The sequence below is a fragment of the Podarcis tiliguerta genome, assembly GCF_965153285.1.
Source record: "Podarcis tiliguerta genome assembly, chromosome: Z".
NCBI lineage: Eukaryota > Metazoa > Chordata > Lepidosauria > Squamata > Lacertidae > Podarcis > Podarcis tiliguerta.
In genome coordinates this window covers 13742488-13767136 of record NC_139553.1, presented here as the reverse complement: position 1 = coordinate 13767136, position 24649 = coordinate 13742488, and the positions used below count along the sequence as shown (strand labels likewise).

Here is a 24649-nt window from a genome sequence, read left to right as displayed (position 1 = left end):
GTTTAACTTTTCAAAAGTCTTAAATTATTGTTATTTTTCTTATTTATAATTTTATTGTTTCATCTTTTTTGGAAAATTACTTTGAGGGTTTGTTGGGGTTTTTTTTTACAATCCAGCATTGTATACATTTTATTGGGTGGGTGGGTGGGTAGATGGATGGATGGCCGTCACTGAGATTTCAACAGACATTGCCCGTATATTTTCCAGTATCTGTTGACAGGCATAGGAACTAGAAACTTTTTTAGAAAGAAAAGAAAGAAAGACAGTTAAGTCTGGCCAGATTGTACCCTTTGTAGCTCTTCAGTCCTGAATTGATATTTCTAACTTGTTTCCTTTTATTCTTTATGATGATGCTGGTTCTATTATCAGTTCCATCTTCCATTCCTGGTTGCTTGGGACCTGCTAAAACAGAATGGACAGTGATGGGCAGCCGTAGCTCTCCAGGGTCTAAGGCGGGATTTCCCCAGACCCAGCTTGAGTTGCCATCAAGGGTTGAACCCAAGGTCTCCCTCACGCAAGCGCTGGATTAAGCAGAAACCCAATAAGTTGCTTTGTACCAAGTCAAACCATTGGTCCATCTAGCTCAGTATTACCTACCCTGACTGGCACCAGCTTTTCAGGGTTTCAGGCAGGGGACCTTCCCAGCTATACCTGGAGATGCCACTGGGCATTGAACATGGGACCTTCTGCATGCAGTATAGGTGCTTCGTCGCTGAATTACTGTCCTTCATCTAAAAGTAATGTAGGCCTATAGTCCTCATGATTCTGAATAGAAGATGCTGGGGATTGAGGCTGGGTCCTTTGGCATGCAGAGCCAGTGCTCTTAACTACTGAGCTTTCCACTAAAGCAGAGAGAGCATGCATGTGCAGTGAAATAACTAGATCCTGAACAGGACACCCTCCAACCTACAACTTCCACAAATCTCTCCCCAGTAGGCTGAGCTGATCACGACAAAGGTATCAGGCAGCCTGGGCCAGCAGAATGGGATTTGCTGAGCTAGGGTGATGTCATGAGCCAGGAGTCTTAACTGGGGATTTAATGTTTTCGGGCCAGGCAGGCACGAGAGACTCTCCAAACTGCTGTCCATGACCCAGAATCAATATGGAGATTAGGGCTGTCGGGGTTACTGAGGCAGCACCAAAGGCTGATGGCGCAGGACCCCCCCACCCACCCACCCCCTGCACACACATTCCCACTGGCTCTGCTCATCTGGAACAAAGCAGGCAGGGAGGGGCAAGAAGAGCCTCATCTGGAAACCAGTATCTTCCTCTTACGCCTCTCCTTCCCCCCTCCATACACCTTTAGTTTCACCCACCCAAATTACCCCCCTGCCCCCCCTCCCCCGGCTTACCCTCTTCTCAATTCTTTATGCATGGAAAATCCAGTCAAGTCCCAAAGACAGGAGATGGGAGACGGTCTTGGGCAGGCTGCGCTCGATTCGGGAAAGGGGAAAACTGTTCCACCAGTAGACGGTCGGGAGGTAAAGTGTGAGCCGCCGGCTTCTCTGTCTGGGGTGGGACCTTTTTTTTAGCCTTCTAGTAGTAGCAGGCTGCATGTGGGTTTCTGTCCAGGCAGTGGGCAGGGAAAGAACAATGGATCAAGAAAGATAGCAAGGGGTGGCTGCCAGCAATTTATTTATTGATTGCATTTCATATAGCACTTTTTCCTCCAAGGAGCTCAAGATTTTTTTTCTTTATTTCATAACATTTATGTAGATTATCTGTAAAAGCAGCTATTTAAAGCATTCAGAGATGGTGCCCATGGTTCTGCCCCCTCCCTGTTTTATCCTCACAACTACCCTGTGAGGTGAATTAGGCTGAGCGACAGTGACTAGCCCAGGGAGTTTCATGGCCGAGTGAGGATGTGAACTCTAGGCTCCCAAGTCCTGGTTCAACACTCTAACCATTATACTGCACTGGCTGCCCAGTTGCAATTAGATGTGCTTAGACATTTGGAAGTGAGGATTTGGGGATAAAGCTAGAACTAGCTATTTTACAAGACCTGTACAGTGTTTCCTTTTCATTTGCAAGTAATCAGTCTCTTGCATGTTGCAGCAACTACTCCACGGAACTCCCTACCTGTTAGTGTCAGACAGGAGCCTTCCATGTTTCCTGCTCCTGCTAAAAACTTCTTTTGCTTAGGCCAACCTATTTAGACACATAATTTTATTATGTACGTGTGTGTGTGTGCGTGTGTGTGTCTGTCTCTCTGTCTGTCTGTCTGTCTGTGTGTAACTGTTGGTTTTACCTATTTTCTGGTAATCCTTTTATATCTACTGTTTTTTAAATAGTCTCTTTTTATTGCTAGTTTTTAATGAATATATTATACCATAGTTATGTAAAGCTTCTTAGAGATATTATTATTATTATTATTATTATTTATCGTCATCATCATTATCATTATATGGTACATACATTTTGCTAATTGAATGAATGAATGAAAGAAGGAAAAGTTGGGTTTTGAGGGAGGGATTTGAAGTGGAGGGAGCAAAATAACATCATGTAGGAAGTTTTGGGGTGGAGTTGCAGGCATAAGGGGCAATGGCGGAGGGTGGGGTTTAAGGTAATAAATTACAACTGTTCCTGATTTGGGGTGTGAGTCATGTGCCAGCAAGTTTTGGTTGTACTTAGATTTGCGGAAGCTGACCCCCTTCCACAAAAGATCGGACTTTTGTGTTAGGGAAAGTAAAGGGGAGATGCACCGAAAAGTGTGGGGCAACCCAGTGTCATCTATCCTCCCTGTAAACGAATTAGAATGAACACTCACTAAATAACCAATGAAGCCTAATTTCCTTAGCAAATCAGGGTGAGTGCGCAATGGTCAAGTTGTCTGTTAGCAACCTGCTTTAACTCGTAGCCCCATGAAGTCTTGCAAATGCTGGTTTAACACCTGGGGCAACTTGTTTGAATACTTTTTTTAAAGTGTGAAATTAGATCACTGTTTGTATGTCCACCAAAATGCAGATTAGCTCTTTGTGCAAATATTGCTTTTTTTTACCCTGACATTTCACAGCTCAATAAACTCCTGAGCCTAGTGTGCTAAGAGCCCAGCCCAACAACAATTCATTTATTGCATTCATATGTCACCTTCCTTTCTCCAAGGAGATCAAAGTGGCATGTGTGGTTCTCCCACCCACTCACTGAATCCCCATAACAACTCTATAAGGTAGGTTAGGCCGAGAGGGTTAGTGACAGGGCCCAAAGTCACCCAATGAGCTTCATGGCCAAGCAGAGATCTGAACAGTGGTCTTTCAGGCCATAGTATGACACTCTAGCCACCATACAACACTGTCAGCACCTCTCTCATTTTTTTGCCAGTGGCGAGCACAGTTGGGAAGGCCCAGTGGTCTCTGGGACTGATCTGGCACGGCTCATTTGCCTCTTTCAAAACCCTGACACTTTCTTGAGGTCTTGTTCTGAGGTGTGCATTGTAAAACCAATTACTCCTTAACCAAGAGAGATTAACACACTCTCTCTCTCTCACTGTGTGTGTGTGTGTGTGTGTGTGTGTGTGCACTGATCTTTAGAGCTGTGGAGGGAGGGAGATAGAGGGATGATCCTAGGGGCTGACTGAGGCTGATCGGAGTTTTAGTTCAAAACATCTGGAGAGTGCCTCGTTGACAGAGACATGTCTCAGCTCTTTTAATTCCACAACCTTCATAAATTATACAAATAGAGCAAATGCCATATCATCTGCTCTCCATTGTTTTTAGTAAGTTTGCATAATTTCTGCTTGTTTGACAATTCAGCCGGAGAGGCTAGAGGCTAAGCTTGGCACTGAAGCCCCCCTAGATCTTACCCAGCAGTCCCCCTTCTGGTATCTTTGCATCAATAAGGATTAGAGCCTTCTTTTGTTTTTAACAAATCCTTAAAATTTTGAATGTACCATTCTGGTGGGGGTTTGTCCTCTTAGGGCAACAGCAGAGGCATGAATTGCTGTACTCTTTTTGATGCCTGCTAAAAACGTTGTTGTTTAGGTAAGCCTATCAATACATTTTCACAGATGCCGTTCCAAGCTTATCCTGTTTTTATGTAATATGGGAATTGCCCCCAGCCAGCATCAGGCTCTTATCAAGAAGCAGATCCTAGCACCCACTATGGACACATGTCGAAAAGAAGGCGATGCCCGGGATTTCATGTGGGTGCAGTCAAGTGTTGTGTGTGCCATGTGCAAAGGAAATAGTTACTTCTGTACCAAGGAAAGCAGATTTCTATGAATTCTGTAACTCATGCAAAGCAATTTTCCAAATTCTGACTCTGCTATTTAGGGCTAAATTTACTTGGCGGGACTCTGGAGCCCTGCTGTCTTAACAACTGCAAACCTTAGCTGCAGATGCTGAATTTCCTCTGGGCGTTGTCCTTGTATGTTCCAGCTTATTTTTGAAGCCATATGGACTAGCACCTTTAAAAAAAGAAAACATACTTCACACTATCAGAGATCTGTGCATTCTGTGATTCCACGACAGTCCAGAAAAAGCAGATGAAGTGGTCTTAGATACAGGGAGTTCAGCTTCATGAAAATCTCTTTTAAAAATTCTTATTATACTTATTATACTATTATACTGAAAGTTACTAACCCGTGTGGTTGCAAAATTAATGGCAAGCTTGTAAGTGTATGGGCAGTGCCTGTTGACACATCAGAATCCAGGTGGTTTACTGGACAACAGTATCAATGGTCAAGAGTAAATGCTTCCTCTGTAGCTAAGTACTGTTCAGTAACAACTCCTCTTGTTCACCGTAGATGACTGGGAATTTTATGCAGGCAAGAGAGCAGGCTGGTGGAAGAATGACAGATCTTTCCGTTCCTCATCAACTAGTCCACTTGGTTTTGTGCTGGCTACAGATGAAGGGAATTTTCCTCTCACCTCTGTCTCTCCTCCACCAGTCTGCTAGATAAAGGGCATTTAAAGAAGCAATTAGTAGTCTGCTAAGAGGTTGATATCATAAATTTTCATGCTGGCTGCAAAAGAAGAGGACTTAACCCTCTTCTGCAGCCATCATGAGAACACAACCTAGTAAAAAAGAACAAGGAGTGAGCAAACTAGTTACTTTTTTGAGTTTTTTACAAGTCTGGCTCATTGACTTGTGAAATCTAGAGTGCTTTTGTTTTGTTTTGTTTTTAAAAAGCAGAATAGATTGTGCAGAATAGGAGAGGACTATGTAGATATTCTCGATTTGCATCATGGTTCGTGGACTGCAGAATGCCATTTCCTGTGGTACGGAATGTTTCGTTTATTTGTTAGTGCACATAGTCCTAGCTATGCCCTCCAGTTCATTTTTTTTGGCATGGCAGGAACATTAAAAGAATAGAGAAGGGAGGAAGGAGGCTGATGCGATGGTGTCGCCTTGGCCATGGACCGCTTTGCCTAGAGCTGACGTTGTGACTTTGCCTAGAGCTGCTGTTGATCTAATTTCTTTTCTCTTTTCTCTGTCTCTCTTCCTCTCCTTTCCCCCTGCTCCCCAAATCCCTCCCCGTTGGCTTGGCCCTTTTACTTCTCCACCACTGTTGCTGTCTTCTCCCCACCCACTGCAGTACAAATCGGTGTTCAGGTCTTTCTCCCAAGACTTTGTGCCTCGCAGCCAAGTTTCCATCCCTCCTTTTCTCTCATCTGCCTCCGCCGCCTCCTCCCTGCCTCTGTGCTTCCCACCTGCACACCAGTCTCCGAACTCTGACCTGGCGGCAGGGTCTGCCGCAGCCGGCCAGCCTCTCGGCCTTGCAGATGGCGGGGTTACCTCTTCCTCTCAGGAGAGCAGCTTTAGTGGGACTGCTTCTGTCTGCCTTCCTTCTGAAACCTCTTTCACTGATTCTCTCCAGACATCTTCGGTGAGAACTCCTTGGCCGTTCGAGGCACCCTCTCTGTTGTAGGCTGCTTGGGTTGCCTTGTGCACTGTGTTGATCATGATGGGGGTGGGGTTGTGTGTTGGATGGCTGGAAAGAGAGCAAGGTGGGCATGCCTGAAATCAGCCTTGCAAGCTTAATCTGCAAAAGCTGCCAGCCGGCTCACCAGCACTTTGGCCACACCCATCTTGTAGCAGCAATGGTTGGTGCTCATTGAGACTGGTTGGGTGGAAGGCAAGGAGCACAACCTGCAGGAGAGGCCACCGCCCCAAGCGATCCTGATTATTTTAATTTTGAGAGTCTGGTGGCTCTTGTTTCTCATGCAGGTTGCCTTCCCTGCTCCCCTCTCTACAAATATTCAGCTGCATGCCAAATTTGGAAACCAAGAGACTAATCACTAAAACCGTTTACCTTGATGTGGGAGTAGGATGCATAGAATATTCTAAGGCATGAAAGGAGTCATTCCCAATCTGCATGTCATGAGAGGCCCTGTGAGTCCAGAGCACCTACCCATAAAAGACCCACTCATCTCACTTCTGTATGAGTTGTTCTTCTGTTTGCCTCCTTCCAGTGAAACAGTACATCCCAATCAGTGCTGCAGTTAGGTAATTTTAGAGTGGTCTTAGGGAAGCTCACCTCTTTAGATGGCAATATTGTGCATTAGGTCACTTGCTGCAGGCTAGAGTAATCTAACACCGGTGCTTTTTTTGAGGGGGGACATCCTGCTCAGTCTGCTGATTGGAACCCTGGGCATCTTCCCCAAAGTCATAAGGACCAAGACCAGTAATGCATGTAGGAACACTGTGATGGCAATGGGGGGGGGGGAACACTTCCCAGAATGCGGGGAGAGTCTTGCCCTTACACATTCTAAAAGTGAGCCTTTCCAGGTGACAGTGTGAAGTCTCCCTCTGAATATAATTCAGAAGGAACGTTCATCTCTGCCATCCGAAGCTGGTATCTGCTTGTGTCAGCCCTCCACACAGATTAGTCACTTGGTTTTCAAGAGACCCATTTCCCAACTGCGATGCTCCCCATGCCTTGATTGCACAATCATTAATGCATCCTGAAATATATATATATATATTGGGGGGGGGGACAGCTTTTACGAGGTGGGAAATTGCTCCGTTGGAAAGACCCTGAAACTGAATGAATGCCGTAAATTCTCTCCGCCTGCCACCTTTAAGTTTATGGGGGGGAGGGTCTCAGCCCTGTGAGCCCAGACTGCTCGCTTTGCTGAATGGACTGTGCTCAGCCCACAAAGCTCACCCACCCACCAAGCCAGTCACCCACTTTCTTCCATCCTGTCTCCTGTAGAGTGAAAACGCCAGTGAGGAGGCAGGGGAGGGTGAATACGTCAATCTGTATTCCTCCAGTCAGAGCAACGGGGAACTCCCTCACTCTGAAGGAGTAAGTAAAACTGCGGTTGGGGGAGACCTTTTTGCCAATATGTCTGGTGGGGCCTGCATGCTGGCTGGGCTGCTGTCGGAGAGGGGAGTGGCGCTTCTCGCAAAGCCTTTCTCCAGCCATGTGGTGCCCTGGGTTACTCCCAAGTAGGCCTGTCTGCTGGTGTGTGGGCTGCTCAGTGCTATTTGCTGGTGTTGCTCATGGCTCTTAGGGATTTGGGGAGCGTTTTTTCAAACAGGCCTTGTGTTTTCTCCCCTCCCCTCCCCTCCCCCATGCCACTTACCATGTGCTTTTGCGGCGCCTTCCCTCCCCTCCCCCCCCCACTGTAAAACACTATGATAATTGGCTTCTATTTATATTTGATGAAACATTGCATTCATACATGGATATGAAAGGAAGATGCTTTGTACCTGCTGTTCTGTGCTCAACAGAGATATGCCCAAGTTGGGTGTTGAATGAATCAGCTAAGTGGGGCCACCTCTTTGGAAAACCAAATCATCAATCCAAAACTGTATTTTAACACAGTTCAACTAAGTGGCATCCTCTGCAATGGAGGCAAATGAAAAAGGTCTCAAGCCTTCAGAGCCATAGAGGAGGGACAGCTCACTCATTTTAAACCCAGGTGTTTTTCTGTTTTACTAGGAACTCCCAAGATCCAAACATAGGCAACAGACATTTACAGTTGAAAGATCCTGAGTCTAAGAATTGGTTTTGAATACCAGTACTGAACTGAGGCCACAGCCCCTTCTGTACACAAACTAAACTTCTGCACCCCCCAAACTAGCTTATGGTTATCTTCCCCTGTTCCACCTGTAAGCTTTCTACATTTCAGCAATATAATATAGAGGTGGGTGGGGGGGACGACAACGACATTTTGTTGTTGCCTTTGCTAAACAGTCCTTTCTGATCTGCTTGAAATCAACCAGAGATATACCAGTAGATCCCAAACTACCCTTCCACCCCCATCCCGGGTTAAGCATTGTGATGACATTCCGGGGACTTGAAATAATGTGATCAGAAAAAAGTCGAGTCGCTTAGTTTTTATATAATTATCTGGATACTAAAAGTGAACTCTCAGTGTGGGGGGGGGGGTGTGCTCGCATGCATCTGCATAAACAAGGTGTCACTATCCATGCCCAAGTGGAAGGCAGGGTGGGGAGGGGGACTCTGAAGATTTACAGAAGTATAGAAAATTTTGGTGGCGGGTGTTGGGGGGACTCTGTTCAGGAGTGCAGAAAGAGAGAAGACCTAAGCATTCTCAGCGGGCAAATATTATTAAATAATAAAAGGGGGTGGTGGCATGGAGTACTCCAGCAAGGGCATGGTTGGCTGTTTGGAGCTCTTCCCCCACCCCCTCCCCACTGTGATTGGCCAATGCCCTTCTCCATTTCGTGTCCGAACTTCCTCTTCCTTTCCGTGCACCAAAGTGATTCACGCTTGTGGTTAGTGATACGGTCATAGAAGATGGCGGACACTAAGGAAGGCAGGCGCAGCCTGGCTGAGGTGGGGGGGGGGGAGGGCAGAGCCTCAGTCACCCTAAGGACCACTCCTCTCCATGTTTGGGTAACCAGTTGCAAAGGAGGAACCGCGGGGAGGGCTATTCTTGTAGACAGAAAGCATGGAAGAGGAGATATCAGGAGCTGCACTTTTCCCACTGCTCATCTCTGTGTTTCTAGTTGTGGGGGTCTAATCCAGCACTTGAAATAAAGTGTAACCCTTTGATGGCAGCAGAGACTTGTACTTTCTACTTCCTCCTGTGCTTTCCTGCTTAGAGGTGGCCTGCAGCTGTAGTCCAGGTCCGCTAATTGAGAGGGGCCCTCTGGTCAGTGGCAGAGCCTCATGGGTGCAAGTGAGGAGAGAGAATGAGGCTGTGCCTGGTGGCTCAGCCATGTCCTAATGGACTTTTCAGTACAGAGATAATAGCCAAGGATCTCATCAAGCCAAGTAGGAAGTAATCTCCCCATTCCTGCTACTTAGTTCTGGCCCATCGCCCTGAGATGGAAGCTTATTAAGCCTGGAACTTGGCACTCCCAAGTAGCGGGGGGAGGGCGGGAGTGATGAGGGGTTTTCAACTTCCTCCAAATGAGGGATTTGTTTATGCATGACCCTGATTTCTGCTGGGCTGGGAAATAACAGCTCTTCACTCCACTCATTGCTGTCAGATAACACCCACCCACCCACTCCATGATGCAATTTTAAAAGGTACATCGATGTTGCTCACATGTGGCTGTTATGACTTTGTTGAGTATTTGCCCAAAGCCAATGGGTTGGCACCCAGTTGGCAATGATTTTGAAACTTGCCAATGGTGATTGGCGTTCTATTTCATGTCACAATGACTCAAGGGAAACAATAACAGCGTGTGAGTCAAGAACAGAGAACCTCTGGCCATCCAAACCCTGCTAAAATATGAATGGCAGTTCCCATCACCCCTGAATATTGGCAGTGCTGACAGAGGGTCATGAGAATCTCTGCAGGGATACAGACTCCTAACCCCTGTTAGGTGACTGGGGAGCATTCTGATTTCCCCAGGTTGGATCCAGTTATGTTATACTCGAGAGTAGACCCATTGACATCAATGGGCTAAACTTCACCCTAGCTAATGATTTTAGTGGGCCTGTTCTGAGTAAGACTCAAGCTACATCCACATCATACATTTAAAGCAGTACCATACCACCTAACCAGTCATGGCTTCTCCCCAGCCCAAGAATTGTGGAAAGTGTCATTTGCTTAGGATAAAGTGTCATTTATTTAGTTGTTAGGAGACCACTATTTCTCTCACACAGCTTCAATTCTCAGAGTTCCCTGGAAAGAGGGATTGATAGATAAACCACTCTGGGATTGGTAACTCTGTAAGGGCAATATGGTTGCCTAGCACTTTACAAACTACACTTCCCAGGATTCTTTGAGGGAAGCTGTGATTGTTTAAAGTGATTTGGTAATACTTTAAATGTATTGTGCAGATGTGGCCTTCGTTGGATACAACCCCCGTTCTAACTGAGTTGTGCGTATTCTGTTGGTTCATTTAATTTGTACAGGTGGGTTAATTAGACACTGCACATTGAGTTGGCACCCCGGTGAGAGGTCCTGTGTTAATAACGCAAAGCTTGTTTCTCTTTGGCAGGAATCACCAGCAACAAAAGACTGTCATGCCAAGGACTCTGCTTCTCTGAGCAGCACCCAAGGGAAGGAGAACCAAGATGAGAGTGAAAGGTGGGACTCCTGTTGCCTCTATATGTTTAGGGTAATCAGTTTGCTGGATTTATGCATCTTCTCCCTCAGGAAAAAGTCCACAAGAAATTTACAATGCAGTTTTTCAAAAGAATAAGTATTATTACCAGATGGTTATGTTTTCTCAAGATGCAACTCATGCCTTCATATATTTGAAAACTGCCATCTACAACTGGAGGTGGAATTTTGGTTGGAATTACTATCATCATTATTATTATTATTATTATTATTATTATTATTATTATTATTTCCATATGACTGGGTTGCACACATGACAGGGCTGCCTTAAGATGTTTTCTAAAAGTCAGATAGTTGTTTTTTTCTTTGACATCTGGTGGGAGGGCGTTCCAGAGTGCGGGTGCCACTACCGAGAAGGCCCTCTGCCTGGTCCCCTGTAACCTCACTTCTCACAAAGAGGGAACTGCCAGAAGATTTGCTGGAAGGGATGTAGGCGTGTCAAAAAAATTTATCCTGGGGCTGGCAGGCTCAGTGGAACAGCTTGGCCAAACTTCAAAACCAAGGGCTGGGAAATGGAAGGCGGGGGGTGGGGGGCTGGGTTTAAGTCCCATATTCTTGAGTATAGAAGCTTGACATTTCCACCAAGGCTCCTTTGAGTCTCTATCAGTCGGCTTGTCATCATAAGGCAGGCTTCCCCCTCATAACACCATGAAGACTAGAACCTTCTCCCCCCCCCCCCACACACACTTTTCTCATGTGTGTTCATCTCCATCCCTTGTTAGCTTTGCCTTATCTCTACCCATAATCAATATGTTGATTGTGACCTCCTTTGGTCAGAGACCTACCTCTTGCTTACGTTAACATTTCTTTGAAACACCAGCTACACTGTGGGCTAGAAACTTGGCAATAACTATCTCTTGTTCCTCACCCAGGCAACAGAAGTCAGCAGAATCTTCAGAGTCTTCCCAACCAGAGGAGGAAGTAGATGAACTGTCCTTGACTGACCACAATGAAATCATGGCCAGGTTGACATTGAAGCAAGAGGTTAGTCCACAGCAGCAGCATGGCTTTTATGCTATCATATTCAGGCCCGAATCAAATTGGATTGAATGCTAAACCAAATGTCAGAGCTGAACCCTTGAGCTAATATTTTCGTGTTAGCAAGCAGCACAGCTGAGTGTCCTTTTGTTTCATATAGAACCTTACTGCTGGATGGGACTTGTAGTCGTAAAACAGTAAAACAAGTTACTAGACCTTAGGGCCGCTGCAAGTTTTGAAACTGTGAAGAAACTTCTATTGACCTGGAAAAATTTTATTCATTGCCTGGGGAGTGAAGAGTTAACATCATCATAGGCCCAACCCTCAAAAGCATGCTTCTGCCATCACGACTGGTGTAAACTTTCTTTTATTGTAAGTGGTCCTTGACAGCCGATTGTCAAGCAGAAAAGTGTTCTGCATTGGGCGCTATGAACACACACTTTGAAACTTATCTCCACCCCCGCCATTGAACTAGAAACTTTGCTTTCTTTTAAAATGAAAGCTGGAGTTCTTGGGGGTGCCACAAACTGCATGCCAGCACACAAGCAATGCTTGACAAGCAGCCTTGATTCCCAGTTATTCCCCTAAACGGCTGCTTTGGGGAAAGAAAGAAAGAAAGAAAGAAAGAAAGAAAGAAAGAAAGAAAGAAAGAAAGCCAGCCCCAGTGGGTCCTCTGCCAGGCAGCCTGGCTCACTTGCTTTCCTGGGGCTCCAGGGAATGAGGCTGGGCCTTTGAAGCTCTCAGACTGTCAAGAGGTCCTGTCTGGAAGAGAGCAGCGATTGATCATTTGTGGGCACATGCTGCATGTGTTTTTTGAGCAGGAGGCAGGAGAAGTGCTCTGGCCAGCCACGATCCGCCAGCAGGCAGGGAGAAGCCATTACTCATATCTTAAGTGGAATTCCAGGAGCCTTGCCAGAGAAATAGCTCAAGGATTGTGTCATGAACATAATTTCTCTGATAGATGCTGGTAGCCATCCGCCAGCCCTCCTGGTGTTCTTTTCTATGAAAAGCCAGGCGCCATTTTGACGTCTTTTGCACATGTAACGCTTTAAAATCAGGTCTGTGTGGTATCTTCCCCCGCTGCTCAAAAAATCATTCCTCTAATTCAGGTGTGGGGAAGCTATGATCCTCCAGCTGTTGCTGAACTACAGTTCCCAACAGCCCCAGCAAGCGTGACCAATGGCCAGGGATGATGCAGGTTGTAGTTTGGGGGCATCTGTGGGGTCGCAGGTCCCCACCTGCTCTAATGCAAAGATGGGCAACCTGTGAGTAACTTCAGAATGTCTGAATGTAATTGCTGCATCCCTGTGGGGTCTGCATGGGCTTTCCAAGTAACATCTTTATAGTTAATCCATTTCACTCAGCCTTTTGATGTACACCTTGAAGATCTGATCAAATTGTTCCTTGTGGTGGTGGGATCTGGCTCACGATACACCAAAGCCCACTCATACTGGCCCCCACATAACCTCCAGTGACAAACACATAGATTTTCCTTCTCCTCACAAGCCTCAAGAGTTCACAGGTGTCTGCCCACTCCCTTTAAGTCTGACAAAACAAAGTCAAGTTTGGGCTGGAGGTCACCTCCAGGGCGATAGCAAGCCCAGATATCTCTCCACCCCCCAGCTCAAGACTCGGCATGCAGCGTGAGGAATTTCTGTGTGGCTTACTAGTCTCTTCAGGCACCAGGGTCTCCCAGAAGGCAAAGGCAGGGGCTCAACTCACTTTGCAAGCAGAAGGCCCCAGGTTCAGTTCCAGGTGTTTTCAGGCAGGGCTAGGGTTGCCATGTGTCCTCTTTTTCAGGGGTGAAATTTGAGACAAATTGCATTTATTTGTGTTGAATGGCCGTCATAGCGTCCTCTTTTTTGCTCTTTGAAGTATGGCAGCCCTAGCTGAGAGAAACCCCCTACCTGAACCCCAGAGATCTGATTGAAGTTGGTCCTGAGCTCTTGGGTGATGGACTGAGTCAGTATAAGGCAGCTTCTTGTCACAGATGACAATGTTGAAAATGGACCAGTGGTCTAAACTGGTGTGAAGCAGGTTTCCTTAGTTCCTGCGGAGCCACCTGACGCACAATCTCCATTTGTTTTGCTTCTCATACAGGGTGACGACGGACCAGATGTCCGTGGCGGTTCAGGCGACATCCTCTTGGTCCACGCCACAGAGACCGACAGGAAAGGTATCACAGAAGTGAGAGTGGCTTGCTGAAAACTCCCCACATCACTTGTCACGAATCAGAGCAGGCAGGATCCTTGAATCAGGGGCAACACGCAAAGGAGGATTCTGCCTAGCTGCAATCAGACAAGAGATAACATTCGCTGCAACAGTTATAGTTGTGTGCATCTGCGGAAGGGAGCATGTTAGCTCCCTGTCTGCAAGTGGGGCCACTGTAGATTTCATTGGGGTATGCGGGCTTGTTGCTTGCATATTGTCAGTCATTTCCATTTACAGTACAGTTCTGATTGTTGTTTTTGCTTAGTAAGAGCTTTGAAGTTGACTGCACTCTGCACTGCTCACATATTAAATTTGACTGCGTTCTATCCACTTAGGTTCCACTCAAGAATTGGCTCATTGAAGTTAATGTACCTAAGCATCTTAGCAATTTCTGTGGGTCGACTCTGAGTAAGACACAACCCACTGAATTGTAACTAGATTCCCATGCAACTGAACACGCTGAAGTTGCCCTTCTTTAATGTGATATTGTTTGCTACAACATCTCTTGTCTTGATTGATTTTGAGAGTTGTATTGGAGAATCATGATTAATGAAGAGTGAGTAAGAAATTTAATAGATATTAGCAACAGCAACAATAACAACACACTGTGGTTTGGATGTTAGGGTTGTGCCTTAGAGTCATGTGTTCCAATTCTCTCTCTGGCTTCCTGACCCCCTAACCACAATCAGGGTAAACAGAGGCCATGTGTTTCTATTTTATTCTTCCCCTTAGGCATGCTTACTAGGACGTATGAGCGTTGTAGTCCAAAACATTGAGAGGGCACCATGTTGGGTGAAAGCTGTTCTGTTGATTGACAGGTGTCTTATCTTTTCTTCTCTTCCTTCTTTTGTCCTCAACAGATTTGGTGCTGTACTGTGAGGCCTTTTTGACCACTTACCGCACATTCATCACACCTGAAGACCTCATCAAAAAACTGCAATACAGATATCCTTTCAAACACTCAGCAAATCTCCCCACCCCTCTCTCCCCTGCCCAAATTGTACAGTGTGTCTACCTTCCAAGAGGCAGAACCCCTAGTCAGTTTAGAACAGTGTCAATGCGGCCCTTCCGTAGCGCATTGGCAGAGTATCTGCTTCACGTGCAGAAGGTCTCAATCGCCAACGTCTCTGGGTAAAAGACTCCTGCTTGAAATCCTAAAGAACTGATGCTGGACACTCTATTGTCTAGTTAGATGGACCATTGGTCCGACTCGGCATAAGGCAGTTCCTTAGGTTCCTATTTAAAATCAACTTTTTTTCAGGAACATGAGGACCAGATCCATGCTTTCATTTTAGGGGAAAGGCCATAGCTCAGTGCACCCGCTTTGCATGCAGAAGGTCCCAAGTCCATTCTCCATCCTCTCCAGAGAATGTCTTTTTGCCTGAAACCCTGGAGAGCCACTGTCAGTCAGTCTGGGCAGTACTAAGCTGGGTAGAAGGCAGCTTTCTATATTCCTTTGGGTTGTCGGTTGCACCCAAAGATTCAAAAGAAGGTGGTGTGAAGAAGCTTGAGGTTTCTCTCTTCTTCCACCCCCCAGGAACCAGGTTGTATATCAAAAGAGGAATTTGTGAAGACTGGAGTCTTTGGACAAAAAGAAGGGAATATTTAGATTTCCATTTGAGCTGGAAGGGGACCATTGCACTGTGGCCACTCCCTGGATGCTGTCGTGTTTTCTCTCCTTAGTCATCCATCACATTCACAAGCTGAGACACAGCTATATTTTGAAATTTGCACTTTTCTGAATGTTGTGATGCAGCTCTCCAACCCAAAAGCAGGCACAGAAAATGGGGGGTGGATTGGGGGTGGGAAACCTCCACCCTATGGGCCAGTCTTGGCGCACCAAGGGGGTCCAGTTTTGCCTGCAAGGCCACTTCCGCACAAATAAAGCCCACCCACTGTCTTCACTGGTGATGTCAGCAGATGGGTAGGAACCTCTCCTTTAAGTGGGCTGCAGGAGAGCAAGCAGAGAAAAGGCTAAAGAAGCCTGTGAAGTGCAGGCTTCTTACCCATTCTCTCCCCACCACCTGCTTCAAGGAGAAGTGTTTAGTGGGATCATAGCAGGAAACCTGCATACAGAGCTACATATATATCAGAAGAAATGTGCATGGAAGTCGCTTTCTGTTTTCACACAGAGTTTTTCTTGGGGGGGGGGCGGAACATGTGTAAGTAGATGCAGGAATGGGTTGAGCTGAACTTTAAAAACAAAAATCTGAGAGTAACCAGAATTGACAGATTTATCCATCAGCATCTTTCATAAGGGCTACCGTTTCTCTTTAAGGTTTCAGGGTAGATGGCAGTTCTTGCCATTCCCTCTCCTCCCTACAACCATCACCTTCAGTTCTGGGGGCCAAATGAAGCCCTTCAGGCCTCTCTTGTCTGACCTTTGGAATTATCTCCAGGTCACAACTCTTCTCTTCAGGACACACACATACACCTCTCACTGGCGTTGCAACAAAACCTGAGTGCTTTTGCCAAGCTGGAATGCACCCTTGAACTCTGATAGTGCCACTTGCTTGCCTGGTTGGAGGGTAGAGTTGTGTGTGTGTGTGTAGGAACTGGCCTAATGTACAAAAATAAATTTTACATCCATTCCTCTACCCATTTTTGCCACTGGCCCTTCCATGTGGCCCCCACAAGGTATCCCATTAGGGAATATGGCCCTTGGGCTGCAAATGGCTCCCTGCCCCCAATCTTTCTGCAACAGTAGGGGTTTTGTGTCTCTCATTCTCCTCTCCCCACCTTCCCTTCCACTCCTGCACACAAAGGGAGTGATGCCTTCCCTTAGTGTTGCAGAATGCCATCCTTTCTGCCTTTGTCCTAGGGCGATATATTTTTCTAAACCACCCACGTTCTCCACTTGAGCACACAGGCCTTGTGGCTTTGCCGGTCGTGTGCCAGCGTGTTCCAGAGGCATGGTGCCACACCTGGCTCATCACTGCCACCTGCTGCCAAGAAATGGCCCCTGCTGCTGATTAATGTGACGCAGCAGGCTCTGCACTGCCCTCCTCCCAGCTGTCAGGGTGGAAATCCTTTGCTCGTGGCCAGAAGCTATAAATCTATGCTCCCATCTGCACAGGCAGGAGTGAGAGCAGCAGCATTCTCCTCTCAGGCAGAAGGCAGGAATGAAGTTGTGTGTGTGTGTGTGTGTGAAGCCCCTGTTCACTTTTATTTCTGCATCTCCTTTCTTTCTGTGACACCTCTCAGGGATGTGGGTAATTAGAACTGTGCTGTTATATCTGCTTTGCCTAATAGGTTTCAAGCTGGATGAGAAGCAGAAGCTTTGGAGTAGTAGTAGTAGTAGTAGTAGTAGTAATAATAATAATAATAATAATAATAATAATAATAATAATAATAATAATATTTATACCCCATCCATCTGACTGAGTTTCCCCAGCCACTCTGGAAGCGGCACTGTGCCTTGGGAATAGGGATGGCCAAGAGACTGCTGAGCTTTTCTTTTGTAATTATGACGACTAGCAACTGGCTATTATTTTTGCAGTGTCCTTGGGTGCATGTGAATCCCGGCATGTCAGCCAGCAGCTCTGGGTACGAGTCTTAGTGGAATGGGGTCTTTGAGCATTTGCAGCCAAGCCGGGCCAGGGAGAACCAAACAGGTTTCCTAGGTGGGCAGAGTTATCCTGGAACCAGGAAGATAGCATCCAACTGTTTCTTCTTAGCCTGCTGCAGCCCAGGAATTGGGATCCCTTGGCCCTCCAGATGTTGCTAGACTCCAGCTCCCATTATCCCCTGCCAGCATGTCCAGGGGTGATGGGAGTTGTAGTCTTGTGTCATCTGGACTGGCAACAGGTTGGTGATGCTTGAGTTTAATACTTCTCCCTGAGGCTGCCCACCCAGGTTCAGAACTGGAGGGTTCACTGTAAGGTGCCTTAAGGTGTTCTGCATTGGTTTGGTCCCTGCAACTCAGCTATGCCATGTTAGTCCTTTAACTTGCCCCTCAACATATGAGAAATTCTGCCACTGTCCAGACACCTTCAAGAAGCGAGTAAGCAAGAACACCTTCTTCGTCCTGGTCCGAGTTGTGGATGAGCTGTGGTGAGCGAGTTTTTTCTCACTTTCTATGCACAGTTGCATGGATCTGAAATGCCAGTCATTTCACCACATGGAGGAGATTTATCCTTACTCCCTTTGCAAGGTTACCCAGGGCAATGGAGAGAAGTCCCTACAGTTCGTGCTGATGAGAAACTACTGCAACCCAATCACCACTACTGCTGGTCTTTATGTATTTTTCAAAGCATTAAACATGCATTAAGACAATAGAGAAGTTATTAGATCTGTACCATTTAGCTAGGGGGACGCGGGTGGCGCTGTGGGTAAAACCTCAGCGCCTAGGACTTGCCGATCGCATGGTTGGCGGTTCGAATCCCCGTGGCGGGGTGCGCTCCCGTCGTTCGGTCCCAGCGCCTGCCCACCTAGCAGTTCGAAAGCACCCCCCAGGTGCAAGTAGATAAATAGGTACCGCTGTATAGTGGGAAGGTAAACGGCGTTTCTGTGTGCTGCTCTGGTGCCGGTTCGCCGGAGCAGCTTCGTCACGCTGGCCACGTGACCCGGAAGTGTCTGCGGACAGCGCTGGCTCCCGGCCTCTAGAGTGAGATGAGCGCACAACCCTAGAGTCTGTCAAGACTGGCCCGTACGGGCAGGGGTACCTTTACCTTTTACCATTTAGCTGCTTCACAGCACAGATTTTGGGGCAGATGATAAGAGCAGCTGCTTTCCTAAGTGGCCTTCATAACAGATGCAGAAAACAGAACTTTTTCTGCTGTGATCATGAGGACTAGCAGCTGGTTTGTGCCTTTTTAAAAATAAGCAAAAACTCACATCATCAGAATGAAGAGTTTTCATTAAATATGACCATGGGAGGAGCCGGCCTAGAGATTGTCACCAGCTCTGCTCCTGGATCTGATATTGGGGGGGAGGGGAAGTATTTTTGCTCTTTATTGAAAGCAAGTCAGCCTCTGATATATTTTTTCCCCTTCAATTTCCCTCCCAAAAGTCTGCCTCTGATATTGGCTGTAAATTCGGGACCTTGTGCTTGTATTTCTCCACCTCTCTTTCCCTCTCGTGCCATGTCTTTTTAGACAGCTTTTTGGGGTAAAAAGCACTGGTTATAAATGGTGTGGGTGAGTGCAGCACATGTACATATATACTGGCTGAAGGGGACTTGCTCTAGGTTTCTCACACATTTTCTTTCTCAGTTTGGTGGAGCTGACGGAGGAGATCCTCAAGCTGCTCATGGACCTTGTGTTCCGCTTGGTCTGCAATGGGGAGCTCAGCCTTGCCAGAGTCCTGCGCAAAAACATCCTTGACAAAGTGGATCAGAAGAAAATGTTGCGATACACCAACTCAATCAAACCTCTTGCAGCTCGATGGGTGGCAGCCAGGTGAGATGGTGCTGTTTTTGGTCTCTGCCCTCAAAAGTAGGGGGAAACCCAATCCCAAGCTAAGGATCCCAAAGGGTGAAGTATATTTGCTCAAATATCTTTTGCAAAACGTCTGGCACTTGCAAGGTTCAAATTGCTTTAATTCATATATAACTTCTTGCAAGTATTCAGTGCCAGAGTAGAATGCAATACTTGCAGTTCTTTGGAGTGAATTGTACCACGCTTGAAGTGCTTCTTGGTGCCCACATTATTGTGTATGATTTCTTTTCCTCACTACTCTGGAGTACTTTTAGGTCAACGGGAAAGCAGTCCCACTGAGTGGGAACCTGCTAAAAAAGTCCAGGAAGCTGGGGGGGGGCACCTATATATTTTTCCTACCTTACTAGTTTCTGAGATGTCACCAAACGTGTGCAAACCTCCCTCTGGAACTAAAATGACTTGAAACTTGGGGAGGCTTAAAAAGGAAGACACTCCGGAGTTTGTGCATCACCTTTTTCATTCTTTCCTTGTCCAGACCAGGGACCCTCCACGATTTCCACAGCCATGAGATAGCAGAACAACTGACCCTCCTGGATGCAGAGCTCTTTTATAAAATTGAGGTATTCCAAACAACATGTCAGAGCTGGCCTGTATTCTTGTAGAAGAAGCACCTAAACCGTACTTAGAGGGAGAACAGCCACTGTCCCACAAGAAATACATTTTGTGAAAAGGTGAAAGGCTCCTGTTAGCCCAAAGCGCCACTCATAGGTGGCTGCCTGCTAACTCCATGGTTTTCTGGTTCCTGGGGACACATTCACACTTAAAACATTTAAAACACATGGCTTCTCCCAAAGAATCCTGGGCACTGTTACTTGTTAAGGGTGCTGGGAATTATAGCTCTGAAAGGGCTAAACTACTGTTTCCAAGAATGCTTTGGGGAATCACAAGACTGTTAACATGGGATAGATGTGCTTTAAATATATGGTGCGGATGTGATGTGTGCTGGCCTCCCTCCCAAACAACGTTTCCAGGGTGGGATGCAGCTTTTTAATACACACAGACACACACACAGTTTTCTTTTTAAAATATTTATTATTATTATTATTATTACCCATACCAAACTATTGCAAAAGTAATATTGATTAAAGTATTAATATAAATCAGCCTTCCTCTCGCCTTGAGCTGGATTTCACATTGATTCCATTTCACGTCCTATTCTACATATAGAATTAAGAATCTTTCACTTAACATAACATGCAACCTACTGCAAAATACAGTACTAATGTTCCCTTTACAGCATTCATTGTTGTTGTTTCTATAACCTATCATCAAAACAATTGACTCTATGAATTGGATTTGCATTTCATTTTTCTTCATTCATCTATCCATTCTTCAGCTGATCCTGTTTTTACCTTTAAAAGACCAAACCATTTTATTTATAGTTGGAACTGCCCTACTAGATTCCTGAGAATATTTATAAAACAAGTAAGCAGTTGCATGCATAGACATTTTGACAGTGCAGCTTGGGCAGCTCTCGGTGTCAAGGGGAAGCCCTCCCTTACCTGGACGTATCTGTGTTTTCAGTGGCAAAAGGGACAATTAACTTTTGTCACCTTTTTTTCCCCCCTTTGCAGATCCCTGAAGTTCTGCTTTGGGCAAAAGAGCAGAATGAAGAGAAAAGCCCCAACTTGACACAATTCACCGAGCACTTTAATAACATGTCCTACTGGTAAGAAAGACAAAAGAGCAACAAATCTCACTTCCTGTCTGGTTTCGGAGTTGCATATTTTGTTGGGAGGGGAAGCTGCATTGATGACAAGAGGGTGTGTGTATTTTGAGGGATCACAGGAAGGGCTGCGGTTCTGAGCAATGCACAAAGGAAGTCCCTGGTTTGTGGCTCACATTTTTTGACAAGAGGCAGGCTTTGGAGGTCTAAGAGGTTCATTTTTATTCAGAGTAGTGGCGTGAAGTGTTGTTTATCTGTTTACTACAGTTCACCCTTCTGAATGCAAGGTTCTTCCTCTCCTTTCCTATATTTTATCTTCACAACAGTCCTGTGAGGTAGGCTAGTGACTGGCCAACATTCCAACATTCTAACCACTACACCAGGCCATGCTAGATGTGATCTCCAGGCAAAACATCCTCCTCCCCATGAAATCGAATCCAGCTTATTCGTGCCCTCCCACCATAGCACTTTGCATCTTCCCACACCTGCGTTAATTTGAGGGTAAGAACGTAGCTCTGGTGGTGGAGCCTGCACTTTGCACATAGATGATCTTATGTTTGATCCCCAGCATCTTCAGATAGGGAAAGAGTTCTGTCTGAAATCCTGTCCTGGGGGGTCACTGCCAATTAGTGTAGACTAGCCGTCACCAATTCAGTGCTCTATAGATGCCTTGGACTACATCTCCCATCAGCCCCTGCTGCCTGGGGCTGATCGGAGTTGTAGTCCAAAACAGCTGGAGGGCCCCAGGCTGATGTTCATAGCTCAGCAACAGGGTGTCTGCTTTACATGCAAAAGAATCCAGGTTCAGTCCACAGCATCTGCAGGTATGGGAAAGTCCCTCTTCTGAAACCCAAGAGAGCGGCTGCCAGCCAGTGTAGACAATACTTCCTTTCTTTTTGAATAAATTTTATTACAATTTGGAAAAAAGGAATACAAAAATTAATATCAAATATCTTTTTTATCAAAGCTAATCTAAATAAAAACACAGGGCAGGAAAGAAGAACAAGAAAGGGACAGGAAGGTAGAGAAAGCTTACAGGAAAAAGGAAAAAAGAAAGAAGGGAACAGGAAAAAGAATTTCTGATTCTTCATTTGATTCTTCATATAATGTTGAGCCCTTCCCTTAGAAATTGCCTTTCCCCCTCTCACCAATCAACCCACCTTTTGAGTTAGCACAATCTACTAGTCCTCAGGAAAGGTTGCTGGGGACGACATAGCCTTCCTCATCCTGTCAGGTTTTGGGGTGGTGGTGGGAAATAGGACAAGGCTGGCAATGGGATCCCTGCTAGGAAAAATGTAACGCACTGACTCACAAACATCAAGAAATGTGTTCCACTGTCTGCTGTTCTGAAAGTGAGTGCTGCAGATTAGTTCCCGTGTGTAGGAGGTGCACATGTTTCTTGGTCATTGAGAAAGAGAGAGGAAAGCTTTTTGCGCAAGACAGCAATCATTTTAAACAATAAACAAAACACCCAAAACAAACAGTAAACAAAACAACCAAATTTAACAATTTCCACATAGAATCATAAGAGCCAAAAAATTAAGAGCAACACCAGCAACAATACCACCCCCAACAAACGCCCTAAATGGCACCCCAGCCCACGATTCTGTTCCACAGCCTCGGCTTTTGTAGCTGGAGACAGTCAGGACGCTGCCCTCCCAGGCCAGGTGGAAAAAGGCCTGCAAGGCAGGGGGCAGGTCTTCCAGGACTCCCAGCCAAGATGAATCAGGAAGCCAACATTACTGGTGCTTCAGCCAGCGCTTAGCAGCTCAGCAGGGATTCCTGGATCAGAAACCTGCTTGAACTGTTTAATCCTGATGGCTGCGTTGTTGCATCTCTCCCAATCTGCAAACTCACAGGGTCCGCTCAATAATTATGCAGCAGGAGAAAGCCCAGGACCGAGAGAGGTTGCTCCTGAAGTTTATAAAGATCATGAAGGTAAGTCCTACAAAGGGTTGCTATTACCACCACCACCATCATTGTGAGTGCCCAGGGACTTGGAGGTTTGAACCTCAGTGATGTCACAGCCTAAGGCTGAAGCCCAATCTAGGGATACACCTGTGTGGGTCAGACTGGAGATGCTTTGTGAATTTTGGCAGGTCCAAATTCCAAAGCAGACTCACCTGATCCGCAGTTCCAGGACTAAGGTGTTACCAAATTCCAGCAAGTTCTACATCTGCCCACAGCCCAACCCTTTGCCCTGACAAGTGGCCTTTCATTTCATTTTGCTTCATGTGTTTATATCCCACCTTTCCTCCAAGGAGGAGGTTTGCCCCCTCCCCATTTTCCCCCCACAACAACATTGTGAGGATAACCTTGTAGTTGGCTAAGCAGCACAGTGGCTGCCCCAAGGCCACCCAGCGAGCTTCCTGCCCAAGTGGGGATTTGAATCCTGGTCTCTCCAAGGCCCAAGCCCAGCATTCTAACTACTATGCCACACTGCCACCTTCTCCCCCCACCCCAGAACACCTTGGAACACCTCCAACCCTTCGTCCTCTTTTTTCCGTTTTGCTCCAGCACTTACGAAAGCTCAACAACTTCAACTCCTACTTGGCTATACTCTCTGCCCTGGATTCAGCACCCATCCGGAGGCTCGAGTGGCAGAAACAAACCTCAGAGGTCGGTTTTTCAATATATATCTTTTCAAAAATGTTTTCGTCCTATGTTTCCAAAAGTTAAAAGTCCAGCACTAGAAAGAACAAAGAGCAAGCGTGGCTGCCTTTGTTTCCTCTTGACTAGTTAGTTAGCATAAAACTACAGTCTTTTCTGTCCAAGTTAATGCACTTCCTAAAATAAGCAACTTTGCTATTTTTACTCTACTAATATTTCTCTGTGTGGGATTGCAAAAGGTAAAGTCAGCTGTCTAGCCAAATTCAGAAGCCACACTCTGCATACCACAGAGGAGCTCACTCCCGCTTTGCTCTTCCCTGGTACTTCAGTCTTTGCTCCTTGAAGCAGATGAAGATGTTTTGTATGAACAAAACCTTCCAGATGTTGTTAGACTCCACCACCACCCCATCAGGCCTAGCCAGCCAGGGATGACAGAAGCTGTAGCCCAACCACATCTGGAGGGTACTGCATTGGCTAACATGTACACCTTGCCTTAAAGGCAGTGCTTTTCAAAGGAACCACTCAATGCCTTCTGCTGCCAGTTGTCAACTCGTTTGGGGTTTGTTTGTTTTTCGGTAAATAGCTTCTTATAGTATTTTCAACAGTGATGGTACATAAAAAATGACAACAGGAGCATAGCAAAAGAGAAGAGCAAAACGGAAAAAGAAAGAAGGGAGAAAGAAGGAGTGAGGTGGGGGAAGAAGGGAGGAAACCATAATTAAAAAAACAACAACAAATTAAGCAACTTCCCTGTTCCTGCCATCCACATTATAAAACAACAAACCGAACATTAAACATTTGGATCACCACAATTTCAGTATACATGAAAGAGAAGAACACAGCATATTACAGTCAGATGTAATTCCAGATATCCCAGGCTTGAGCAGACAGTTGTGTAAGAAATAAAAGAGTGCACACCATTTGAAGAGAGTCTGGTGCTGATAATCCTCCTTGTCAATATTTTGGAATGTGCGTGATTTCTCCTGTATAATCTCACTATTCCATAAAAGGTGGTATCTCTTGTCTAGTGCAAGTTCTTGAGTTTCTTTCCAGTGGATTGCAGTAACAAGACGGGCTGCCACCAGTCATCAGCTGTTGATGGGAAACACTGTGTAGTAAAGTGCGTGCCCTTCAGTTTTTCACCACAACCATGAGAGCTAGTAGCCACTTGCTTTTTCGTTTTTATTGCTGTTTGCCAGGAATGAGGTTCTTGAGGTGCTAGATTCTTCTGTGTCCCATAGCAGAATACAGAGAGG

The 24649-nt window shown here is 46.0% G+C and overlaps 2 protein-coding genes across 20 annotated transcripts in view; one reads left to right on the top strand and one right to left on the bottom strand.

Moving 5' to 3' along the window:
* Window positions 1-24649, bottom strand: part of LOC310669594 (uncharacterized protein) — a 570356-nt gene that overhangs the window by 90987 nt on the left and 454720 nt on the right. The gene's annotated exons all lie outside the window — the stretch shown is intronic.
* The window catches only part of RAPGEF1 (Rap guanine nucleotide exchange factor 1), a 107320-nt gene that overhangs the window by 80206 nt on the left and 2465 nt on the right, over window positions 1-24649 (top strand). For 3 of the 19 annotated variants that reach the window (XM_083423437.1, XM_083423428.1, XM_083423439.1), the window contains 12 exons: window positions 5534-5824; window positions 7154-7246; window positions 10366-10454; window positions 11363-11474; window positions 13569-13644; window positions 14540-14628; window positions 17644-17732; window positions 18893-19078; window positions 19593-19677; window positions 20692-20786; window positions 22643-22721; window positions 23301-23402. In XM_083423437.1, coding sequence (XP_083279563.1) covers window positions 5534-5824; window positions 7154-7246; window positions 10366-10454; window positions 11363-11474; window positions 13569-13644; window positions 14540-14628; window positions 17644-17732; window positions 18893-19078; window positions 19593-19677; window positions 20692-20786; window positions 22643-22721; window positions 23301-23402 — 1386 coding nt within the window. Of the gene's footprint in view, window positions 1-5533; window positions 5825-7153; window positions 7247-10365; window positions 10455-11362; window positions 11475-13568; window positions 13645-14539; window positions 14629-17639; window positions 17733-18892; window positions 19079-19592; window positions 19678-20691; window positions 20787-22642; window positions 22722-23300; window positions 23403-24649 lie in introns of all 19 variants that reach the window. The other 16 variants (XM_083423429.1, XM_083423431.1, XM_083423435.1 and 13 more) reach the window with 9 other exon arrangements.